Consider the following 21,531-nt stretch of genomic DNA (forward strand, 5'->3'; position numbering starts at 1 on the left):
TAAAATGTCCCTGGGACCCATCTAAAAGACCCTGGCCCTTGGTCCCGGGACCCAACCTTAACCCATTTTGACCTGAGATCAGATTCTAAAAATGTCTTCTACATCCTGACAGTTTTCTGAAAAAGCTATGTTTCTATGTCAGTCGTTCGATTTTTCAAAAATAGCAGACCTACAAGCTCGTAGCGCGCCACTCGGTGGCGCGCTATGAGCTTGTAGATCTGCTATTTTTCAATAGCTAAAGCATAACATAATGCTAACACCAAAAGGGGTTCCCGCCCAAAATGGGTTAACCCTGGGACCCATCTAAAAGACCATGGCCCTTGGTCCCCGGGACCCATTACACTGAAAACCTATTTTACATCACTGTATAAACTACAGAGTGCAGTCCCAACTCTGTAAAGCAGTGGTTTTCAACCCTTTTCATATCAAGGTCCATTCTTTTTTTAGGCATTTGAGCCACGTAACCACCATTTGATGACATTCAGAGTTCAGACTCAGACACCAAATCCCCACATTTTGGTTGTTGTGGGATAAGATGCTGTGTTGGTGTTTGTAGCATTTGGAGAGATAACAGGCAACGTTGAACAAAATAACATCCTCTAATTGTGTAGACTTCTTGTAAATTAAGCACTCTGATGAGAGCGTAAAATGAAACCAAATGGACCCATATAGGTCCATTTGGTTTCATTTTACGCTCTCGAGTTAAAGCTCTGTAATTTGGTTACCAACTCTCCATCATTTCACTGGAACCCAGGACTTCCAGGACCTCCCTTTTGATACCTGTCCATTCAAACTCTAGACGGGCCTGCCCCAAAGGTATTAGTGCAGCCGCGCCCGGCAGCCGACGAAAACTAGAGTTCTCAACAGGCCCGAAAATAAAGGCCCTGCCTGGGCCCTCATCAAACCCTGTACACTCAAGACATGCCACCCTTAGATCTCCATATATGGAGCTGACCTGTTCTGACATTCGATATGTTGATCTGACCTCATCAAATCCTATACACTCAGACTCAAGACACGCTCCATATATGGCCAGTACAGAATTCATTCCATACGTATGTTGATCTGACCCCCCCCCCCATGCCAAAGCGCCAGCGCTCGCCCAGCAGTCTGTCATCACCCAGGCGGATGCGTGCACGCGACCTTGCCCTTTAGGGCGTCTTGCTGGTAATATATTATAATAATGTATATTGTATTATAATCACAGTTATAAGGGTCCATTTGGTTCTCGCCAATAGCTGGAGTACTCCTCTCCTGTGCACTCATCTACATTACATAGCAATGAGCATTACGAAGCAATGACCTTCACCTTCTTACATTACAAAAGGGGGCATCGATTCCCCCCAGGAGCCAGGGGAGGGGAGGGGAGGGGCGTACTTTATTTAATGAATGAAAAGGGTAGATATTTTGGTGTGGTGTGGTGCCGTGTGGTGTGGTGCTGAAGCTGCAGTCGAACTTTTGGTTGGTTGGGTTGGTTTTGGTCCCATTTTAATAATGAATTGCAGCGTCCTCACTTCCCACATTCACACACCAATGGTGGCGAGCTCACACCGACCAACCCATTGGAGGCAATGTAGGGTTCAGTGTCTTGCCCAAGGACACTTCGACATGTGGACAGGAGGAGCCGGGATTCGAACCGCCGACCCAGGGATCATTGGACGACCATCTGTTATAGTCATCTGAAATTGTTTGTCTTTTAGTCTAGTCTTGGTCAACAAAATGAACACTGGGTGAATGTGTGATATGATGTAGATGAATAGCCTTGGATCAAGACTCATCATAGATCATACATTTTGATTTTAGTCATTTTGCATAATTCTAGATGTATGCAAAAGTTAAATGTCAGTCTCGATAAAACACATCTATGATATTTATTCTTGATCCGAGGCTGACAAGTGACACACTATTACAAACTTTATATAGAGTGCAGGCCGACTCTGTACAAGTTATGCACCGTCATGTAACATGTAAGTTAACCCATTTTGGGCGGGAACCCCTTTTGGTGTTAGCATTATGTTATGCTTTAGCTATTGAAAAATAGCAGATCTACAAGCTCATAGCACGCCACCGAGTGGCGCGCTACGAGCTTGTAGGTCTGCTATTTTTGAAAAATTGAACAACGACTGACATAGAAACATAGCTTTTTCAGAAAACTGTCAGGATGTAGAAGACATTTTCAGAATCTGATCTCAGGTCAAAATGGGTTAATGGTTGATTGATGCTCTGTGGGTAGAAACATGGTTTACTTTAGATTGTGTCTTTTGAATGAATGTTTAACCCGTTTAGGTCAGGAACCCCTTTTGGTATTTTCTGTTTTTGAGGGGCGTTTGTCTTTAGTTCAATGTTTGTTTGATGATTTAGTTTTTCAATAGCTACAGTAATATAACATAATGCTTAACCCATTTTGACCTGAGTCTGATCAGATTCTAAAAATGTCTTCTACATCTTGACAGTTTTCTGAAAAAGCTATGTTTCTATGTCAGTCGTTCTTCGACTGACATAGTGGCTCGTAACGAGTGGCTCGTAACGCGCCACTCGGTGGCACGCTATGAGCTTGTAGATGTGCTATTTTTCAATAGCTAACACCAAAAGGGGTTCCTGGCTTCCCGTCCCAAAATGGCTTAAAGGGACATTTCACTGCTGGAAGAAACTGCAGTCACTCAATGTTAATATAATAGTATTTGTAGTAGATAACAGCAGCACAATTTGAAATTTGCACCCTATAGGCCAGAAAACATTATGAAGTCTGTGTTTGACTGGGGTTTGACTGGATTGTTGAATTCCTACAATGACCATAATGCTTTGCTGCACTGCCCCTCCTTGTGGAGAGGGGGGAGGCTGCGTGGAGGTGTGACTTTGTAGTCCAGAAGGACGTGACACCACATTTTCATGACAAATTCTGATCGTGAACACGGCGTCATGACTGAAATATCTAGAAACACATATTACACACATTAAAAACCTCCGGGAAAGTGTTTCTTGTGTTCTAAACATCGTTTAAATAAGATCTGGTTGCAAAAGGTAACATTAGTAAAAATTTAAAATCACACCTGTGTGAAGTGAGCGGTGGAACTATACTGTAATTGTTACACTGTATTGAACTCCCGTACAGACAGACACTCAATGTGCTCAACAGCGCCACTTTCTCACCCTGCTGGTACCCTAAACAGACACAGGGGCACACAAAGCTATATGTTTGAGATGGTGTGCCCACCGCTCAAAAAGTAAAAGATGTGTGCGCTCTTCTCCCATCGCTGCCCCCTGCAGGTGAGCTGGTGGAAGGGCTCCGAGACAACGACTACCTCTTGCTGCATTCCTGTCGCCAGTGGACCACCATCACCGCCCACAGTCTGGAGGAGGGACACTATGTCATCGGGCCCAAGATAGAGATCCCAGTACACTATGAAGGTGAGATACAGGCAGACTACACGCAGTACTACACGCAGTACACACAGTAGTACACACAGTCTGGAGAAGGGCCACTTACAGGGGTTGACACTAACCCCCTTTCTGAAACCAGCTCCTCGCCACTCGCTCTACACACTTGCCCTCGATATGCGCGTTCACGCGAGGCTGCGCCATATTAAGTGTCGTCCGAAACCAAGCAGCCTTGAGTGGAAGTGGCTTATAAAGCCCTCAAGAGCGAGTCTGTGCCGATCTAGACTCGATTGCCTTGCGCAGCCCTGTTCTCTGTCCGCATGGAAACCGCGACCTACAAATGTAAGTACCACCACAAATAAATGATAAATAAACTCCTCCTAAACAATCTTCATCTGATGTTCACAAGGGCTCTTTATTTACCCCACCGTGAAAAAAACTATAAATGAAAGTTATGAAACCACACAAACAAAACAACTTTTAACACAATGATTTATAAACACCATGGATGTATATGACATGTCATTTTTGACAGTCACGCTGTATTTCCTTTTTCCATATGAATGAAATCCACATGTCACAAACATACACGATACAATGCAATATAACTGTACAAACAAAATAACAGGTAACACAATTGCGTGATGGTAACCATGGCAACGGATGGTGTCTGTTTCCTGTTTCTGCACAAGGAGGGCGAGTGTATTTCCAAACAGTTTTTTATACCCAGCACCCTAATCAAGGGAACTTGATTCAGCTGGAGGGGCACTTTCTGACGAGGGAACCTCCCGAGAGCACTTCAAGTCAAGGGACTGGTTTCAGAAAGGGCCTAAGGTTTCAGAGGCACTTGCCCAGGTCATGTTCTACTTGGCCAGTGGGCCATGCCCACTTGTCCGAAAAGTAAATTGTCCATTATAAAATGATAGGTAAAATTTGGATTACCGTTCAATTTTACACTTATCGTTTTTACTTTCTGAGGCGATAAAAAAAGAAATCATACCTCAATTTCTTATGCCAAATACCTACTGTACATAGCTATAATATGGGTTCACACACTTGTTATTTTATATTTTTAAGTGTTGCGGTTGCGGGTGCGTATGATGAATTCTTGTACTGTTCTTTGTCTATATAGAAGTGTCTATTTGTACGTCTCTAAATGTTTTGATGATTTGAACATGGTGGACCCTGTTGTAAACAAGTGTAATGCTTAATTGGGTCGTCCACTCACAGTTAACAGCCTTTGTATTGAGTTTGTGCTTGAAATGTACTGTAATTCTGCAAACTGTTAATACAATTTTCAATCAATCAATCAATCAATCCCCTCTCAAGTGATGAGCACTTGCCCGGTCGGGTAACCTGAAAGCAAACGCCACCTGCCCGATAGTTTTATGTACCTGCCAGTGCCAGGGGCAGGTGGGCAACCCTTAGTGTCGATGCCTGCCTGACTGCGTCATCGGGCCCAAGATAGAGATCCCAGTACACTTATGAAGGTGAGATAACGGTAACGCGATGGGATCCACTGCGCAAATTCAATCCCTTCACGGATATCACTCTGATCCATCTGAACTGTTTGCTGCTGTAGGCCCAGCACAATTATTGTACGAATGCAAAAACCTATTTGTTCAATAGTGAATGCCCAGTCGTGCTATACACAGGGCTTAAAGTTATCAGTTCTGGGGACTGATTTCAGTCCTGAGGATTTCATATGGGACTCATTTAATGGGATCAGTGCAAATTTGCAAAAAAAACATTTTCAGTCTTGGGATTTTTGTTTTGCTTTAAGCTCTGGCTATACAATGTGTCCGGGCCTTGGATCTTAAGACCTGTGGTCGATTCTACAGGATGCACACGCCGATCCAACACGCCAAAGGTCCGACATGCAGAAACAGCGGTCGGTCATGCGGTCGAGCATGCGCTGCTCCCTCCGTGCTTGCGGTTAGGGTTAGGTTAGGGTTAGAGGTATAGGTTGTCGGTCTAATGACAGTCGGACCAATAGTATGTCGGAACTAAAGCCTGTACCCCATCAGTGTTTTTCAAGCTCCTTCGTGTATGTGAAGGACCCCCAGAATTGTATGCATTTGGCCGCAGACCACCATCTCAAATATTTTGTCCCAGTGACCCCCCCAGAACCAATGATTTTATTTAAAAATGGTTTCAATGAGCTGCTATTTTTGAACCGACAGAGATGTCAAATGACACGGAAGCTTTCCCGGTTTTAATGGGTTTAACCCATTTTGGGCGGGAACCCCTTTTGGTGTTAGCATCATGTTATGCTTTAGCTATTGAAAAAATAGCAGATCTACAAGCTCATAGCGCGCCACCGAGTGGCGCGCTACGAGCTTGTAGGTCTGCTATTTTTGAAAAATCGAAGAGCCACTGACATAGAAACATAGCTTTTTCAGAAAACTGTCAGGATGTAGAAGACATTTTTAGAATCTGATCTCAGGTCAAAATGGGTTAAAACGGTCCACGGTCGACAGCAGAATATGGGTGACGACGAGCTGCTCACACTGTCCATTGTTGCGCCGTCCGTCCGTCCGTCCGTCAGACAGACAGACGTCAGTTGCAGCGACATCACAAACAAGCAGTCTAAAACATAGATGTTATTGTGACAGGAGACAGCCTGTGGCGTGCACAGTAAATCCATACAATAGTGCCTCTTTCTCCTTTTGTTTGCATATTATCGTCTGTTGTTGTGTAGAAATCTCGTATGTCCAAGATGTGCTGCTTTCGATGCTTTTGTGTGATGCTGTGGTTTGGTCGAGTGGAACAGTTTCCCATTCAGGACAGGAACCCCTTTTGGCGTTTTAAGCCTTATGTTATACTTGAGCGCTATTGAAAAATACTAAAATAGTAGATCTACAAGCTCATAGTGCGACACCGAGTGCCGTGCTACGAGCTTGTAGATCTGCTATTTTTGAAAAATATAAAATGTGGTGCAAATCTTTGAATATATATATATTATTCTTTCAGAGCAAACTTTTTTAACTCAAGACACAATTTCAGTTCAAAGTGCTTTACATACAAATAAATAGTTTCAAACCTGGTCAGTATTAAAAGTAAGGCAATTAGTTAAAATTGAAAATAAATCTTTAATCTTTAAAATACCGTTAAAATAAGATCAGTTAAAAGCAAGGTCATGAAAATGGGTTTTTTTAACTGCCTCTTAAAGCCATCGACTGCTGAAGCATGTCTTCATGAAAATGTCCCCAACTGTATTGTGGCTATTGTCCCATGCTGTTCTTAATGTAAGTGACTTGTCATTAAATAACAGTTTATCTCTAGAACGAACAACCTATTGCTTTGTGTGCTCCGACATTCTCAAGATTCTCGACTGCCAAGTCTTTATGAACTACAAGCACTTTATATTGTAAGCACTGTCGATAACATTCAGACATTCTGTTTTATGTTTGTTCTCAGGCACAAAGAACTAAAACCAACACTTTATTGACGATTAATCATACAAAAACATTTTGATTAATAATTTAATTGGGTTTTTGGCATTGAACAATGGAAATATTTATTTGTTTAATGTTTCTGTTTGCCTTTTTTTCCTCCTTTGTATTCCCAGTATCTATCTATCTATAAACACACCATGGGCTCCATTTTCGTCACCGCTAAACCCCTTATCCCTAAACTTCTTTGCCTTTTTTTTTTACTATTTTGCAAAACATTTTTGAATAGTTAAAATGGCCAGTCTACAAGCTCACAACGCGTCAATGTAGATTGGCTAGTTGAACTATTCCATTTTTTTTTCAATAATAGTAAAAAAAAAAAAAGGCAAAGAAGTTTAGGGATAAGGGGTTTAGCGGTGACGAAAATGGAGCCCCATGTCTCTGCACGTCTGTACGTGTGTACGGCTGTGATGCACAGAACTCGAGAACCGTAAGCCCCACCGACTTCAAATTTGACACAGGCCTTCCACACCCCGACAGGGAGTGCAGTGCCCGGTGTCGAATCTATACAAGCTCGTAGCGAGGCACCGACGCACCGAGGGCCACGCTACAAGCTTGTAGATCTGCTGTTTTTAAATCTTTGAATATATGCTTTCACAGCGAACATTTTCAACTCAAATCTTTGCTTCCGGGGGGCGTCCCTGGAACAACATATTTTCAGATGGGGGTCGGCGGCCGATTACGTATTATTTCTGGGGGTCCTTAACATGAAGTGGTTTGAGAACAACTGACATAGAAACATAGGCTTTTTTCAGAAAACTGTCATGGTTTAGATTAGAAGACATTTGTAGAATCAGTTCTCGGGTCTAAAAGGGTTAACCCATTTTGGGCGGGAACCCCTTTTGGTGTTTTAACTAAACATTATGTTATACTTTAGCTATTGAAAAATAGCAGATCTACAAACTCATAGCGCGCCACTCTGTGGCGCGCTATGAGCTTGTAGCTTGTAGGTCTGCTATTTTTTTATCTTAAAAATGCGGCACAAATCTTTGAATATATATATAAATGGATTAATAATCCATGATGTGAATGTGTTGTCCAATGTCCTCTGTGTGCAGGTCAGTTCAAGCTGCTGGAGCAGGACCGGGACGTGAAGGAACCCGTGCAGTACTTCAACAGCGTGGAGGAGGTGGCCAAGGCCTTCCCCGAGAGGGTGTACGTCATGGAGGAGATCACCTTCAACGTCAAGGTAGGTTTCTGTCATGGAGGACAAAAAAAAGTGCCTGCCAGCGACAGTGTGATTTGAGTCCGCCTTATTAGCCAGGCTACCTGTCCAGAGCCCGGGCAGAGGCTTTTGTGCTGGTTCTGGACAACAGGCGATCCGACAGACTTGACACCAGGCACTGCACTCCCTGTGGGGGTGTGGAGCGCATGTGTCAAATATGAAGTCGGTTATGTGGATTAACCCATTCAGGCCTGACGTCGAAATTTAAAAAAAAAAGTTTTCTAAATCATGACAATTTTCGGAAAGATTTGAGGCACATTTTAACGATTTTTCAAAAATAGCAGACCTACAAGTTCATAGCGCGCCACTCGGTGGCGCGCTATGAGCTTGTAGATCTGCTATTTTTCAATAGCTAAATTATAACATAATGTTTAAAACACCAAAAGGGGTTCCCGCCCCAAAATGGGTCAATGCCAACGTGACATGGATGCGTTCCAGGTCTCAATGGATTAAAGACATACGTACACATAGAGAAGAGACGTGGTGCATTTATATTAGGATATTTATTTAGAGACATTCTCTATTACTCAATTTGTAAACAATAGAGTAATCATCAAGAAAATTTGGTACTTGCAACAGTAGTTACATTGTACATTCTCTCACAGCAGTCATTAGAGTGTACAGAGATCAGGTGTGATTATTATTATTATTGGTAACCTAGTTGTTACCAGTACTAATATAATGCAACAGTGTCAGGGTTGTTGCGTTAGCTTCCCCGTGGCAGCGAGCGCTGTCGCAACAACAGAGAGTTTGGAAGCAACATGTAGGCTTGGCTCTATGATAACAATGCATTACAACATTTACCCAATCCAAGCCATCCGCTATTATTGCCATCTGGGCCATCCACGAGACACACGATATTTGATTTAACCCATTTTGGGCGGGAACCCCTTTTGGTGTTAGCATTATGTTATGCTTTAGCTATTGAAAAATAGTAGATCTACGAGCTTGTAGGTCTGCTATTTTTGAAAAATCGAAGAACGACTGACATAGAAACATAGCTTTTTCAGAAAACTGTCAGGATGTAGAAGACATTTTTAGAATCTGATCTCAGGTCTAAATGGGTTAAACATATTTCGTTAGCTTCCGTTGCTAGCCTCCACAGGCCTCCCATTGTAGAAACAGCCTCCATGAAAATCCGCGGTACACGTGCATAGTGTTATTATTGGTTTATCTGCTCAAAATGGGACAAAGTTAGTACCACGTGTGGGACCTTATAAAAAAATAATCCATGCTCGCGCCGAGAAAATGTATCCACCCGAGTCGGTTCTTTTCTTGCAATATCCTGTTGAGGGTTCTGCCTCAGTACCAAAGGATTAACAAGTTATTGAGTAAAAGGGGCTGTTGAGAAACCTTGTGGCCGTGTTACAGACTCTCCGTTGCCTCATAATGTGCTTTGAATAGCTGAAACACCTCCTAATGTATGTGCTGAAATGTATCGACGACAACTCCCATCTACTGTAAGTGAATAGGAACGCTAAAAACCTTTCATAGTAACCCAGCAAGCCAAATTACGTCATGATGACGTTATGATGACGTCCTCCAGTGACTCCGGTGACGTTCAGGTCTAGGCCAGATCACAGCCCATATGGGGATGATCTTTACGTCATTTCCAGGACGTCTTCACCAGTTAAAATAATATAGCATTCTGGGCTAGATCTGACTAGTTATGATATGACTTAAGTTGATCTGGCCTCGGTCGGACTCTCTCCGATTCATCCAGGGACATCCGTCTTAATGGGCAGAATGTATGTTCGTTGAAATCAGGTGATATTCTGGGCCAGATCAGACTAGTCTTGATTTGACTTGATTTGGCCCCAATAGAGACTAGAGACACTAATAAGTCAAGGTCCTGACCGTGCTTGCTGAGAAAGACAAACTAAGAAAGACATGCCATCTCCGGTTTACTTCCCTTATCGGCGTGACGTAGGCTGACTTTTTAGGAGATGGGAATTAGGTTGGAGTCTATTCATTCCGACGGGACAACGGACTCCCCCTTCTGGCTCCAAAACTATGGAATGCACTTCCCATTGCAATCAGAACGGCAGACTCACTCCCAATCTTCCGCCGTAGTCTGAAAACTCACCTCTTCAGACTCCATCTTAGCCCGTAGCACTTGCCCTAGCCTCGACGACCTTACAGGCGTATGCAGAGGCTCAACTTATGTAACTTGGATAGCATTTTATGTAGACATAGCACTCTGACTATAGTGTATCGTCATACAGTTTCTTTGTACATATATTCTACTGTTAGACGGATATTAGGTTCTTAGCTGGCTTATGATTCTTGATGACTATTTTTATGTATTTGATGTATTACCCATGGCCACTGAACTAAATACTGGACCCAATAGCCACAAGCCACAATATTTGACACTAATAATATGGCTTTTTTTCCAGAGAGAAAATTAACTCTATTATCGCCCTTTCTCTGTCCCTATACAACACCCTCCGCCCGCCTGCAGGACCTACGTAGCACCAGTAAACATACAACGTCATTCGTGGCCAAATATCGTCCCCGTCCACAACCTTTTACTGTTCAGGATTCAAATTCAAAAACGGCAAAAGTAGCAGATCTAATCTGCAATGTCCAAACGCGTCGCTTCGAACTTGTAGTATGATCAGAGTATGATCAGAGTATGATCAGAGTATGATCAGAGTATGATCAAAAACCTAAAATGTGGAGAAAGCTGTTTCTGCCCGACAGCAACGATGTATCACTTTGGGGGTCCTTGGCACCAACAAGGTTGAGCAGCCTATGGGGTTAACTTGGTTACTAACATGTTTGAGAAGCTCATCATCATCATTTTTCGACCGCGGTCGAGATCATGGATGTCACAATGCCACCCCATCACAATGTCCTTCATTGCCATCCCCCCGGTTACTGCTTACTGATGCATGTGTCCCTAGTGATAACATCAGGGAACGACAGTTTTCTACCTCTGGTCTGCTGGATTCCAAAGAGTAAGTAGTAAGTAGCCTTGCCGAGCCATGAGGCCATAGGGCAGGAGCCTATCTCCTGTTTCTGTAGCGTGAGGCAGCTTGATGTACAAGTACACCCCCTGGACATGACGCTAGTATGTCGCAGGGACTTACCCCCAATCCAACCCTTGATGCTGAGTGTCAAACAGGGAGGCATTGGTTCCCATTTTTACAGTCTTTGGTATGACCCGGCCGGGGATCGAACCCCAACCTCCCAGTCTTAGGGCGGACACTCTAACCACAAGGCCACTGAGCTGGTTGGATTCCAAAGGGAAGATATAACCTCACTGAGAAACTAAGGTGGGTTTTATGGGGTTTCATTTAGTTACTAACTATGCTCCCTTGTTTCTGCCCAGATGGCGTCGGGGGAGTGCAACGAAGACACGGAGGTCTACAACATCACGCTGAGCACGGGAGACGAGCTGACGCTCATGGGCCAGGCGGAGATCCTGTACGCCAAGACCTCCCGGGAGAAGTCGCGCTTCAACACCATCTTCAAGAAGATCGGCAAGCTGAACTCCATCAGCAAGCAGCTGGGCCGCGGCAAGATGCCCTGCCTGATCTGCATGAACCACCGCACCAATGAGAGCGTCAGCCTGCCCTTCCAGTGCAAAGGTACAATTTACAATTTAGGCATTTAGCAGACGCTCTTAATCCAGAGCGACTTACAATAGGCAAGAACAAAAAGCATGGGAATACATCACATATGTAAAAAAATGCATTTATCGCGAAACATGCGTAAGCTAAGACCGTGACTAGAACATATCTATATAATGACACTATACATATAAACTATAACTAGAACATATCTATATAATGACACTATACATATAAACTACACATATATGCTATACTATGCTGTACATATATACTATGAAGTGCTATGACTACATACAATGCACTTATTGTGCTGTCTACATGACATGCTATAAGTCTGTTTCAAATGCTATATAAGTCTAAGAAGTGCTGTCTAAGGGGGTAGGGTAAGTGCTATGGGCCATGATGGAGTCTGAAAAGGTGGGTTTTCAGACTACAGGTACGGTACGCTGTTCTCGCACCTACTGACGTCCATAGTAGGGGTGGGCGATATGGTGGAGGAAAAAAAAGCAAAGAGGTTAACCCATTTTGACCTGAGATCAGATTCTAAAAATGTCTTCGACATCCTGACAGTTTTCTGAAAAAGCTATGTTTCTATGTCAGTGGTTCTTGTCAGTGGTGATTTTTCAAAAATAGCAGACCTACAAGCTCGTAGCTGAGCTTGTAGATCTGCTATTTTTCAATAGCTAAAGCATAACATAATGCTAACACCAAAAGGGGTTCCCGCCCCAAAATGGGTTAATGCCTCTAATCTGTGAATTCTTCAACTGGTCGGCTGTTTGTGTTGAACGGCAGCAGCAACATATCATACCTAAGAACATCATTACATTTTTCAGTCATGACATTTTATTTAGCTTCGTTCCGTTGCGTGTGCGTGTGCGTGCGTGTGTGTGTGATTTTTTTGATCAAAGTTTCTTTATTCATTTTTCAAGTCACATATGAGTCAAAAATAGCATACAACCTTTTTTGAACTTTTTTACCCCTCCCTCCCCCCAGAGTTCCCACTCTGAAAGAGCCACAACCCAATCAACAATCTTGTACCATTAACAATGAAATAAAAGGCACATACAAATATACATATACGTACATATTCAAAAATAGAAGAAATTAATCAAATATTGGACACAATATGCAAACAAATAATGTGTGTTTGTGATCTTTGACGTTGTGTTTTTTCCCCCTGTCCATCCGGCGGCGTCCAGGCCGCTTCAGCACCTGCAGCCCTCTGGAGCTGCAGATGCAGGAGGGCGAGCACACCATCCGCGACATCGTGGAGAAGACGCGCCTGCCGGTCAACGTGACGGTGCCCGGCACGCCGCCGCGCAACCAGCACGACCTGCACCTGATCCGCGAGGGCCACCGCTACAAGCTGGTCAACGTGGGCACCAAGACGGTGGTGGTGTGCTGCGTGCTGCGCAGCAACAAGATCGTCCCCGTGCACTTCCCCTTCCACGCCGTCATGCCCCGGTGAGCAGCGACCGTTGTTCAACGCAGCGGTGTACAGTTAGTAACTACGTGGATTAACCCATTTAGGCCTGACGTCGAAATTTAAAAACATTCTTCTAAATCCTCCAGTTTTCCGAAATAAACATTTTCACGATTTTTCAAAAATAGCAGACCTACAAGCTCGTAGCGCGCCACTCGGTGGCGCGCTATGAGCTTGTAGATCTGCTATTTTTCAATAGCTAAATTATAACATAATGTTTCAAAACAAATGGGTTAAAGTTCTGTCGCCACGACCGATTTCAGTCATTTGAATTCCATAGAAGTCGGCGTGACTTCTATAGAAGTGTGTCCTGCACCAAAAATAGGCCATCCTAGTATCTACAAGCGACGTGTAAGCTTGTAGATAAGACTATTTTCGGTTATTATTAGTCATTTCAGTCGTCCATCCAGAAATTCCTAATGATCTCAGATATTTCATAACCGCAATCGTTAACGCCTGAATCTGCAATTTCTTCAAACTGGTTAGCTGTATGGCTATACCAAAACATGGTCATTTTACATTATTGTGTTAAATGTGTGGTGACTGTTTCACAAATTACATTTTAGGACTTGGCCTATAGCGAGATTTTTCACTTGTGAGATTTTCTTTTGCTTTAACCCATTTAGGCCTGACCTCAAAATTAAAAAAAAATCTTCGAAATCCTCCAGTTTTCTGAAATAAATATTTTCACGATTTTTCAAAAATATCAGACCTACAAGCTCGTAGCGCGCCACTTGGTGGCGCGCTACGAGCTTGTAGATCTGATATTTTTCAATAGCTAAATTATATCATAATGTTTAAAACACCAAAAGGGGTTCCCGCCCAAAATGGGTTAATCCACGTGTCCGCCACAAGCCAACGCTATTAGGTCGACGTTTCGGTCGCTTAGACCTTCATCAGGGCAGACAATGGAGGTCTAAGCGACCGAAACGCCTTTATAATATACAGTATGCTCTATTGCCGTACACACCCGTCACCAGCCTTTTGAGGAGTGCATCGGCCTTTTTCTATAAAAATCTTGATTACAAAACATACATTAACCAGAGAAATGCAAATGCCACTCCTTTCCATGCCATGCCGGAAGGCAGCATTCAGGAGAATTGCTTTTTTTTCTCTCCAAAGTCTCCTGAACTTGAACACCGTATGTTGCGTTGAACAAATTTGTTTAACCCATTTAGGCCTGAAAATCTTCTAAATCCTGACAGTTTTCTGAAATACCTATGTTTCTAGGCCTACGTATATCACTCAATATTTCATGTCAAGGACCCCAAAAATGATCTGTAATTGGCCGCCGACCCCCATCTGAAAATATGTTGTTCCAGGGACTCTCCAGAAGCAAAGATTTGAGTTAAAAACGTATATATATATATATTCCAAATTTGAGGCACATTTTCACGATAAAAAAAAAATAGCAGGCCTACAAGCTCGTAGCTTGTAGATCTGCTATTTTTCAATGGCTAAATTATAACATAATGTTTAAAACACCAAAAGGGGTTCCCGCCCAAAATGGGTTAAGAAAGAAATCCATGTCGTACACTGCATCTCCACTAGCTAAAGAGTGCTGGGTTGCTCCCCGAAAATGCTATTTTTGTCCAAAAGTTCCCTCTTGCTGGACTTCAGCCCCTGCCCTTCTAACACTCTCTGCACGTCTCTGTTCTTCAATACGAGTTCATGGCAGCTCCTGTTATTGAGAGTATGCGCATGCTTAAAGTGGCAAATCCAGTGGCAAAGCAACAGGCAAAGTGAGTTTAACATTGTTTAATGTTGTTTAATGCAATCAGATATGACTTTTCTGTGTGGATGTATGGGCTGTCAAGGCCAGAAAGTAGTTTTTTGCCACTCAGTAGGCGTTCCTGCATAACTTCCTGGTTTGATGATGATGTCACGCGCATACCCTCTATTGTTTTCTCTGTTGGTAGCGAGCGTCTGGATTAATCTCATGGAAGATCGTAAGATGGTCTCCGCCACAACAGAGACAACGAGCCGAATCGGGGAGGTCGGAGGAGATCAAGTTGCAGGTGTCCGGAGAATGACTTCGGCCGCACCTGCGGCACCTGCCGCCTCCTTCTATCCATTTCACCTTTTGGTCTCTGGGCGTCTTTTGGAGGATCGGGCATTTGTTCGTGTAGTGGCTCCTGGAATCGCAGAATGGACAGTGTTTGTGTTCCCTCTTGACGGGTGCCCGTCCATCGGTGTCGTCCGTAGCGTAGCTCGGCGGGTTTTCGTCTTGAGCTTGAACAAAGTTATTGATCGTGGCTACTGGGCCGTTTTGTCCATTGCGGTTGTTGTAAACGGGGTTCCGTCTCCAGTTCTGATCTCCCCTGTTGTCGTACCGTCGTGTGTTCCTGCCGTCGTAGTAGTTGTTCGAGGGGTAACGGTTCTGAGGGCCTCTTCTGTTGTCTGACGGGCGATAGTTTCGTTCTGGGGAACGATCTTGACGGTAGGGTGGGCGATCCTGCCGGTAAGATGGTTTGGGGTCAGTGGGGTAGCGCCCTCGTTTGGGGGAGTGGTTGTTGCTTGGATGTGGGGGTTCCCACGAGTCCTGCTTGCTGTGTTTCCATCGTTTGGCTTCGCCATCCGCGAATCCCACTAAATCTTTGAAAGTGAGCGTTTGCTTGTCTTCTTCTTTGTCTGCTTTGTGATTTGACCTGTTGTCCCGTGATTGCTGCGGCAGTTCGTTGACGATAGTTTTCGTGAGGAGTACGTCTGCGCAGCGGGTTGCCTGCAGAGCTTCCAGCTTCTCGGTGAGGAACTCGGCGAGTTGGTCGCACTCGGTGGCTGTTTGTATACGAGGCCAGTTGAGTGCTTTGCTGTAAAGGATTTTAATGACGGTGTCGAGGTCGTCGTACTGATCTCGAAGCTTTTTCATGGCGGCAGCGTATGCTTCCGTCGCATCGGGGATGGAGAGAGAGTGTTCGATCAGTCTTCGGGCGGGGCCAGTGGTATGCTGTTCGAGGAAGTTCACGCGATCTGTGTTTGTCACGGAGGCGTGATCGCCAAAGTGGTTTTGGAAGTCTCTTAGGAATTTAGGGAATTTTAGATGGTCACCGTCGAATGATTGGATTTTAATGGCGCGGTTGGAGCGGGTTAATTCAGCCAGGCTATTAACGTTGGAGCGGGCCAATTCAGCCGGGCCGTTGTTGTTGGAGCGGATTAATTCGGCCAGACCGTTGTTGAGGCAGTCCAGGGGGGTTGACTGATCCATGGATTGTTCTCGCTGGCGGTTGTTGTTGTTGGTGGAGGAGGTGTGGTTGGTTGGCCGAGGAGTGCTCGTTCGCGGAGGTCTGAATTCTTCATCTCCGTCTTCGGTGTACGAATTGGAGGATGCGTCCACGCGTGGGAGTTGTTCGTTCTCTGTTTTGAGTTGTCTGTTTTCTCCTCTCAACGTTTCATTCTCGAGGAGAAGGGCCTCTACGTATTCGAGGACTCTGTCGTTGGGGTTCATCTTTGCGTCTGTGTTTGCAGACATGTTTACTGGCTAGTTGCCGGCACCAAGTTGCCAAAACTTAACCGAGGTTTCCTGTATTTGCAGTGAAGTCTATAAGGGCTCCCTTTTGGGGAGGCCTTATAGTTTAAGGACCTGTATCTTTCCTTAGGTGCTAGGGAGCTGAACTAGTTGTCAGTTAGCCCGGTATTAGCTAGGTACCTCCTTATATAATTCCAAATACTTAATAGATAATTTACTTGTAGCATTATTGCTGAATGCTTCCATGTGCCATACTTTATATATTGATGTGACGCCATGGCCTAATGTCACTGTTTCCGTGACAACACCGGAACTTTGTACTTTTAATTGAGTACATTTTTAATACAGGACTTTTACTCTACATTATAGTATTTATACCTTTGCTTAACCCATTTTGGACTGAGGTGGATTAAAAAAAGGCTTCTAAATCCTAACCGTTTTCTGAAAAACCCTATGTATGTCAGTGGTGCTCAACCTTTTTCATGTCAAGGACCCCCAGAATTATCTGTATTTGGCCACGGACCCGCCATCTCAAAATATGTTGTTCCAGGGACCCCCCGGGAGCAAATATTTGAGTTAAAAACGTTCGCTCTGAAAGAATATATTATATTCGAAGATTTGCGCCACATTTTCACGATTTAAAAAAAATAGCAGATCTACAAGCTCATGAGCTTGTAGATGCTTATTTTTCACCGGCTAAACTATAACATCATCATCATCATACTATAATTCTGTCTGTCTGTCTGTCTGTCTGTCTGTCTGTCTGTCTGTCTGTCTGTCTGTCTGTCTGTCTGTCACTGTGACTGCCGTAGCTCCTCACTGCCTGCACCAATCACTCCCACTTTTCACACAGGCATTGACCATAATAATATGGAGGTGTTAACGAAGCCCTTTTTCCAATTTAACAAATTATAAATTAATAATGAATTTATTTGTGAATTAAAAATGCGAAAACGCACCCAGGGCGCAGTACCCCCTGCGGCCACAAGGGGGTGGGGGGGCAATATCTCACAACGGGTAAGGGCTAGTAATGCTTAAAACACCAAAAGGGGTTCCCGTCCCAGAATGGGGTTTAGTAAAACATTTGAGTACTTTTTTTCCCCCCCACTGTCTGTGCCGCTAGAACTAAATCCAAACCGCCGCCCCCTCTAGGTTCATCATTCCCTCAGGCCTCCTGCAGGGGGAGCTGTGGCTGGACACCATGGTGCACCGCTGGTTCACCTTCTGCCAGGAGCAGTTCGACATCGACGACTACTCGCGGGCCGTGCGCGACGTGCGCGTCGACTGGCCCGACGACGGCAAGAGCCCCAAGAAGAGCGGCGGTAAGTAAAGGCCTGTTGCATTTATTATTTTGAGATGATCGCAATTCTTTTTGGCATGATGGTCCAAATTAACCCATCGGGACAGGGGAACCCCTTTTGGTTCCCCTGAAATAGCAGATCTACAAGCTTAGGCTGTAGACCAGCTATTTTTATTTATTTAAGTATAAAATTACTAAATATATCAGTAATTTCTGGCTATTTAACCCATTTTGGGCGGGAACCCCTTTTGATGTTATGCTTTAGCTATTGAAAAATGGACGACTGACATAGAAACATAGCTTTTTCAGAAAACTGATGTAGAAGACATTTTTAGAATCTGATCTCAGGCCTAAATGGGTTAAGGTATTTGTCACATCTGCCCCCGTGCAATCTTTGATTACGAAGCCTGATAAAAGGCAATATCAAAATGTTCCGACGCTCAACACCAAAAACACAATGAAATCGTCAACTTAAATGTGTGTAATGGTGACAGGCGTAGGTGGCGTTGGCCTCAACGGCAGCTGCGGCGGCAACAACGGCGGCTGTCCCGTGTCCTCCTCCTCCTCCCACATGGTTGGCTCCTCCTCCTCCTCCTCCCACGGCGGCGTGCACGTGCCCAGCTCGCTGACCTACGCCCGCGACGAGCTCACGCAGTCCTTCCACCGGCTGTCGGTGTGCGTGTACGGCAACAACCTGCACGGCAACAGCGAGGTCAACCTGCAGGTACGGGTAAGAGGGAAACAAAAAAGGGGGGGTTGTGTTTTTTTTTTTACTTCTTCTTGGGACCCTGTCTGTCTGTCTGGCTGGCTGGTTGGCTGGCTGGTTGGCTGGCTGGCTGGCTGGCTGGCTGGCTGGCTGGCTGGCTGGCTGGCTGGCTGGGTGTAAGCACACTTAACACTTTCTTTGCCCAGGAATATTCAGAATAAAGGTGCTAGAGTGCCCAGCAGATGAGGCAGATTTTACTCTGAAAAGCCCCGCCTTCCACTACCCCCCAAAACAGGGAGACATAATTGTCCATTATTACGTTGCACTGTCCGTACGTATGATTCTTGATGACTATATTTTCTATGTATTTGGTGTATTACCAGGTGTTGTTCTTGCTTGTAAACTGTAAACCGCTCTGGATTAAGAGCGTCTGCTAAATGCCTAAATTGTAATCTCTCTCTGCAGGGATGCATGCCGCTGTGCGGGGACTGGGCCCCATGTGCTGATTAACCCACTCAGGACGGGAACCCCTTTTTGTGTTTTAAGCATTGTGTTATACTTTAGCTATTGGAAAAATCGTGAAAATATTTGAATACATATTCTTTCAGAGCGAACGTTTTTAACTCAAATCTTTGCTTCCGGGGGGGGGGGTCCCTGGAACAACATATTTTCAGATGGGGGTCGGCGGCCAAATACAGATAATTCTGGCCGGTCCTTGACATGAAAAAGGTTGAGCACCACTGACATAGAAACATAGGTTTTTTCAGAAAACTTTTAGGATTTAGAAGACATTTAGACATTTAGATTTTTTTTAGAATCAGTCACAGTCCTAAATGGGGTTAATAATAATGTGTCTCTACTGTCTGCAGGGATGCATGACGCTGTGCGGGGACTGGGCCCTGTGCTGTTTAACCCATTTTGGGCGGGAACCCCTTTTGGCTATTGAAAAATAGCAGATCTACAAGCTCATAGCGCGCCACCGAGTGGCGCGCTACGAGCTTGTAGGTCTGCTATTTTTGAAAAATCGAAGAACGACTGACATCGAAACATAGCTTTTTCAGAAAACTGTCAGGATGTAGAAGACATTTTTAGAATCTGATCTCAGGTCAAAATGGGTTAATAGTGTGAAGTTATACCGACCCTGAAACGTACCTTAGTTACATCACCAATAATAGTGGTCCCTTATTGGCCAAGGGTTTCCACCGACATACCGACAGGCGATTTGCTCAGACACATATGACGTAACTTCTCCATTCATTGTCAACGTTTGTGTTAAGACAGAATCTACGCTCTCCATAGCTGTGTATAGGATGGTGCTAGCCCTCGATAACAACGTGTCTCTGCTCTGTGCAGGGATGCATGACGCTGTGTGGCGACTGGGCCCTGCTGCCGTCGGACTGCGCGCTGCCCGCCGACTCCTCGTCTTCCTCCGGCGGCGAGCCGTCGGACCACTTCTTCCCCGAGCTGCTGGACAGCGGACACTCCCCGCTGCACTCCATGCTCAAGTCTGACAACGTCCCGTACGAGGAGCTGTGGCTGGACCACCTGCGAGGCGCCGGCCGCGACAGGGGCGTCCCCAAGCAGTCGTCGTTGTCGAGCGAGGGGAGTGGCGGGGGCGGCGGCAACAGCAGCGGAGGAGGAGGAGGAGGAGGAAGAGGGGCGACGACGAACACGGCGGCGACGACGAGCGCCGCCCTGTCTTCTTACCCCGTCACGTCATGCCCCGCCCCCTCCCTTGGTCCCGTGACCAGCCCGGTGGTGGATATGTCCCTGTCGCCACCCCCGGTCCCACCCAAATCTGAAGCTGTGAGTATAGTTCAGTTCAAATAATTATCTTTCTCTGCGTCTCTCTCGCTCTCTCTCTGTGTGTGTGTGTGTGTGTGTGTGTGTGTGTGTGTGTGTGTGTGTGTGTGTGTGTGTGTGTGTGTGTGTGTGTGTGTGTGTGTGCACGCACGCACACACACACAGAGAACACACACACACACACATACAGAGCACACGTGGTCCAAATGTTTGGCTGCAGCGTAGATTCCCACACGGTTTTAACCCATTCAGGCCTGACGTCGATATTAAATAAAAATGTTTTCTAAATCATGACAATTTTCTGAAAGATTTGAGGCACATTTTAACGATTTTTCTACTCGGTGAGCTTGTAGATCTGCCATTTTTCAATAGCTAAATTATAACATAATGTATGTAACCACCAAAAGGGGTTCCCGCTCAAAATGGGTTAATATCAACATTATTCAAGTGATATGCGTTGGTTTTATACATATTAATATAATACAATATTAGGCTAATATAATAATAATAATAATAATAACCACTATGTATAACACCTGGATTTACCCAAGGAATAAAGGTTATATATTATCATCTATCGATGCAGACAAACAGACTGACTTGCTTTGGATGTGCTATTTTTGAAAAGTCATGAAAATGTGTGCAAATCTGTCAATATATATTCTTTCATAGCAAACTTTTTTTTTTAACTCATATCTTTGCTTCTGGGGGTCCCTGGAATAACACATTTTAAGATAGGGGTCCATGGCCAAATACAGATCATTCTGGGGCTCCTTGACATGAAATAGTTACAACCACTGTCAGGATTTAGAAGACATTTTGTAGAATCTGGTCTCCGGGCTTAACCCATTTTGACCTGAGATCAGATTCTAAAAATGTCTTCTACATCCTGACAGTTTTCTGAAAAAGCTATGTTTCTATGTCAGTCGTTCTTCGATTTTTTTTAAATAGCAGACCTACAAGCTTGTAGATCTGCTATTTTTCAATAGCTAAAGTATAACATAATGCTAACACTAAAAGGGGTTCCCGCCCAAAATCAGATCTACAAGCTCATAGCGCGCCACCGAGTGGCGCGCTACGAGCTTGTAGATCTGCTATTTTTCAATAGCTAAAGCATAACATAATGCTAACACT

General features: G+C 44.5%; 2 protein-coding genes across 5 annotated transcripts in view; both read left to right on the plus strand.

Moving 5' to 3' along the window:
- The window catches only part of sugct (succinyl-CoA:glutarate-CoA transferase), a 556,340-nt gene that overhangs the window by 466,434 nt on the left and 68,375 nt on the right, over nt 1-21,531 (plus strand). The gene's annotated exons all lie outside the window — the stretch shown is intronic.
- The window catches only part of garem (GRB2 associated, regulator of MAPK1), a 31,435-nt gene that overhangs the window by 1,435 nt on the left and 8,469 nt on the right, over nt 1-21,531 (plus strand). For 3 of the 4 annotated variants that reach the window (XR_013788560.1, XM_079490293.1, XM_079490292.1), the window contains exons 2-8: nt 3,268-3,408; nt 7,892-8,022; nt 11,396-11,654; nt 12,839-13,103; nt 17,741-17,910; nt 18,383-18,618; nt 19,948-20,400. Coding sequence is in view for 3 of the 4 variants with exons in the window: in XM_079490293.1 (XP_079346419.1) it covers nt 3,268-3,408; nt 7,892-8,022; nt 11,396-11,654; nt 12,839-13,103; nt 17,741-17,910; nt 18,383-18,618; nt 19,948-20,400 (1,655 nt within the window). In the remaining variant the exon portion in view is untranslated. The remainder of the gene's footprint in view (nt 1-3,267; nt 3,409-7,891; nt 8,023-11,395; nt 11,655-12,838; nt 13,104-17,740; nt 17,911-18,382; nt 18,619-19,947; nt 20,401-21,531) is intronic. The other variant, XM_079490294.1, reaches the window with a different exon arrangement.

This window comes from Electrona antarctica (assembly GCF_951216825.1).
Source record: "Electrona antarctica genome assembly, chromosome: 20".
Classification (NCBI taxonomy): domain Eukaryota; kingdom Metazoa; phylum Chordata; class Actinopteri; order Myctophiformes; family Myctophidae; genus Electrona; species Electrona antarctica.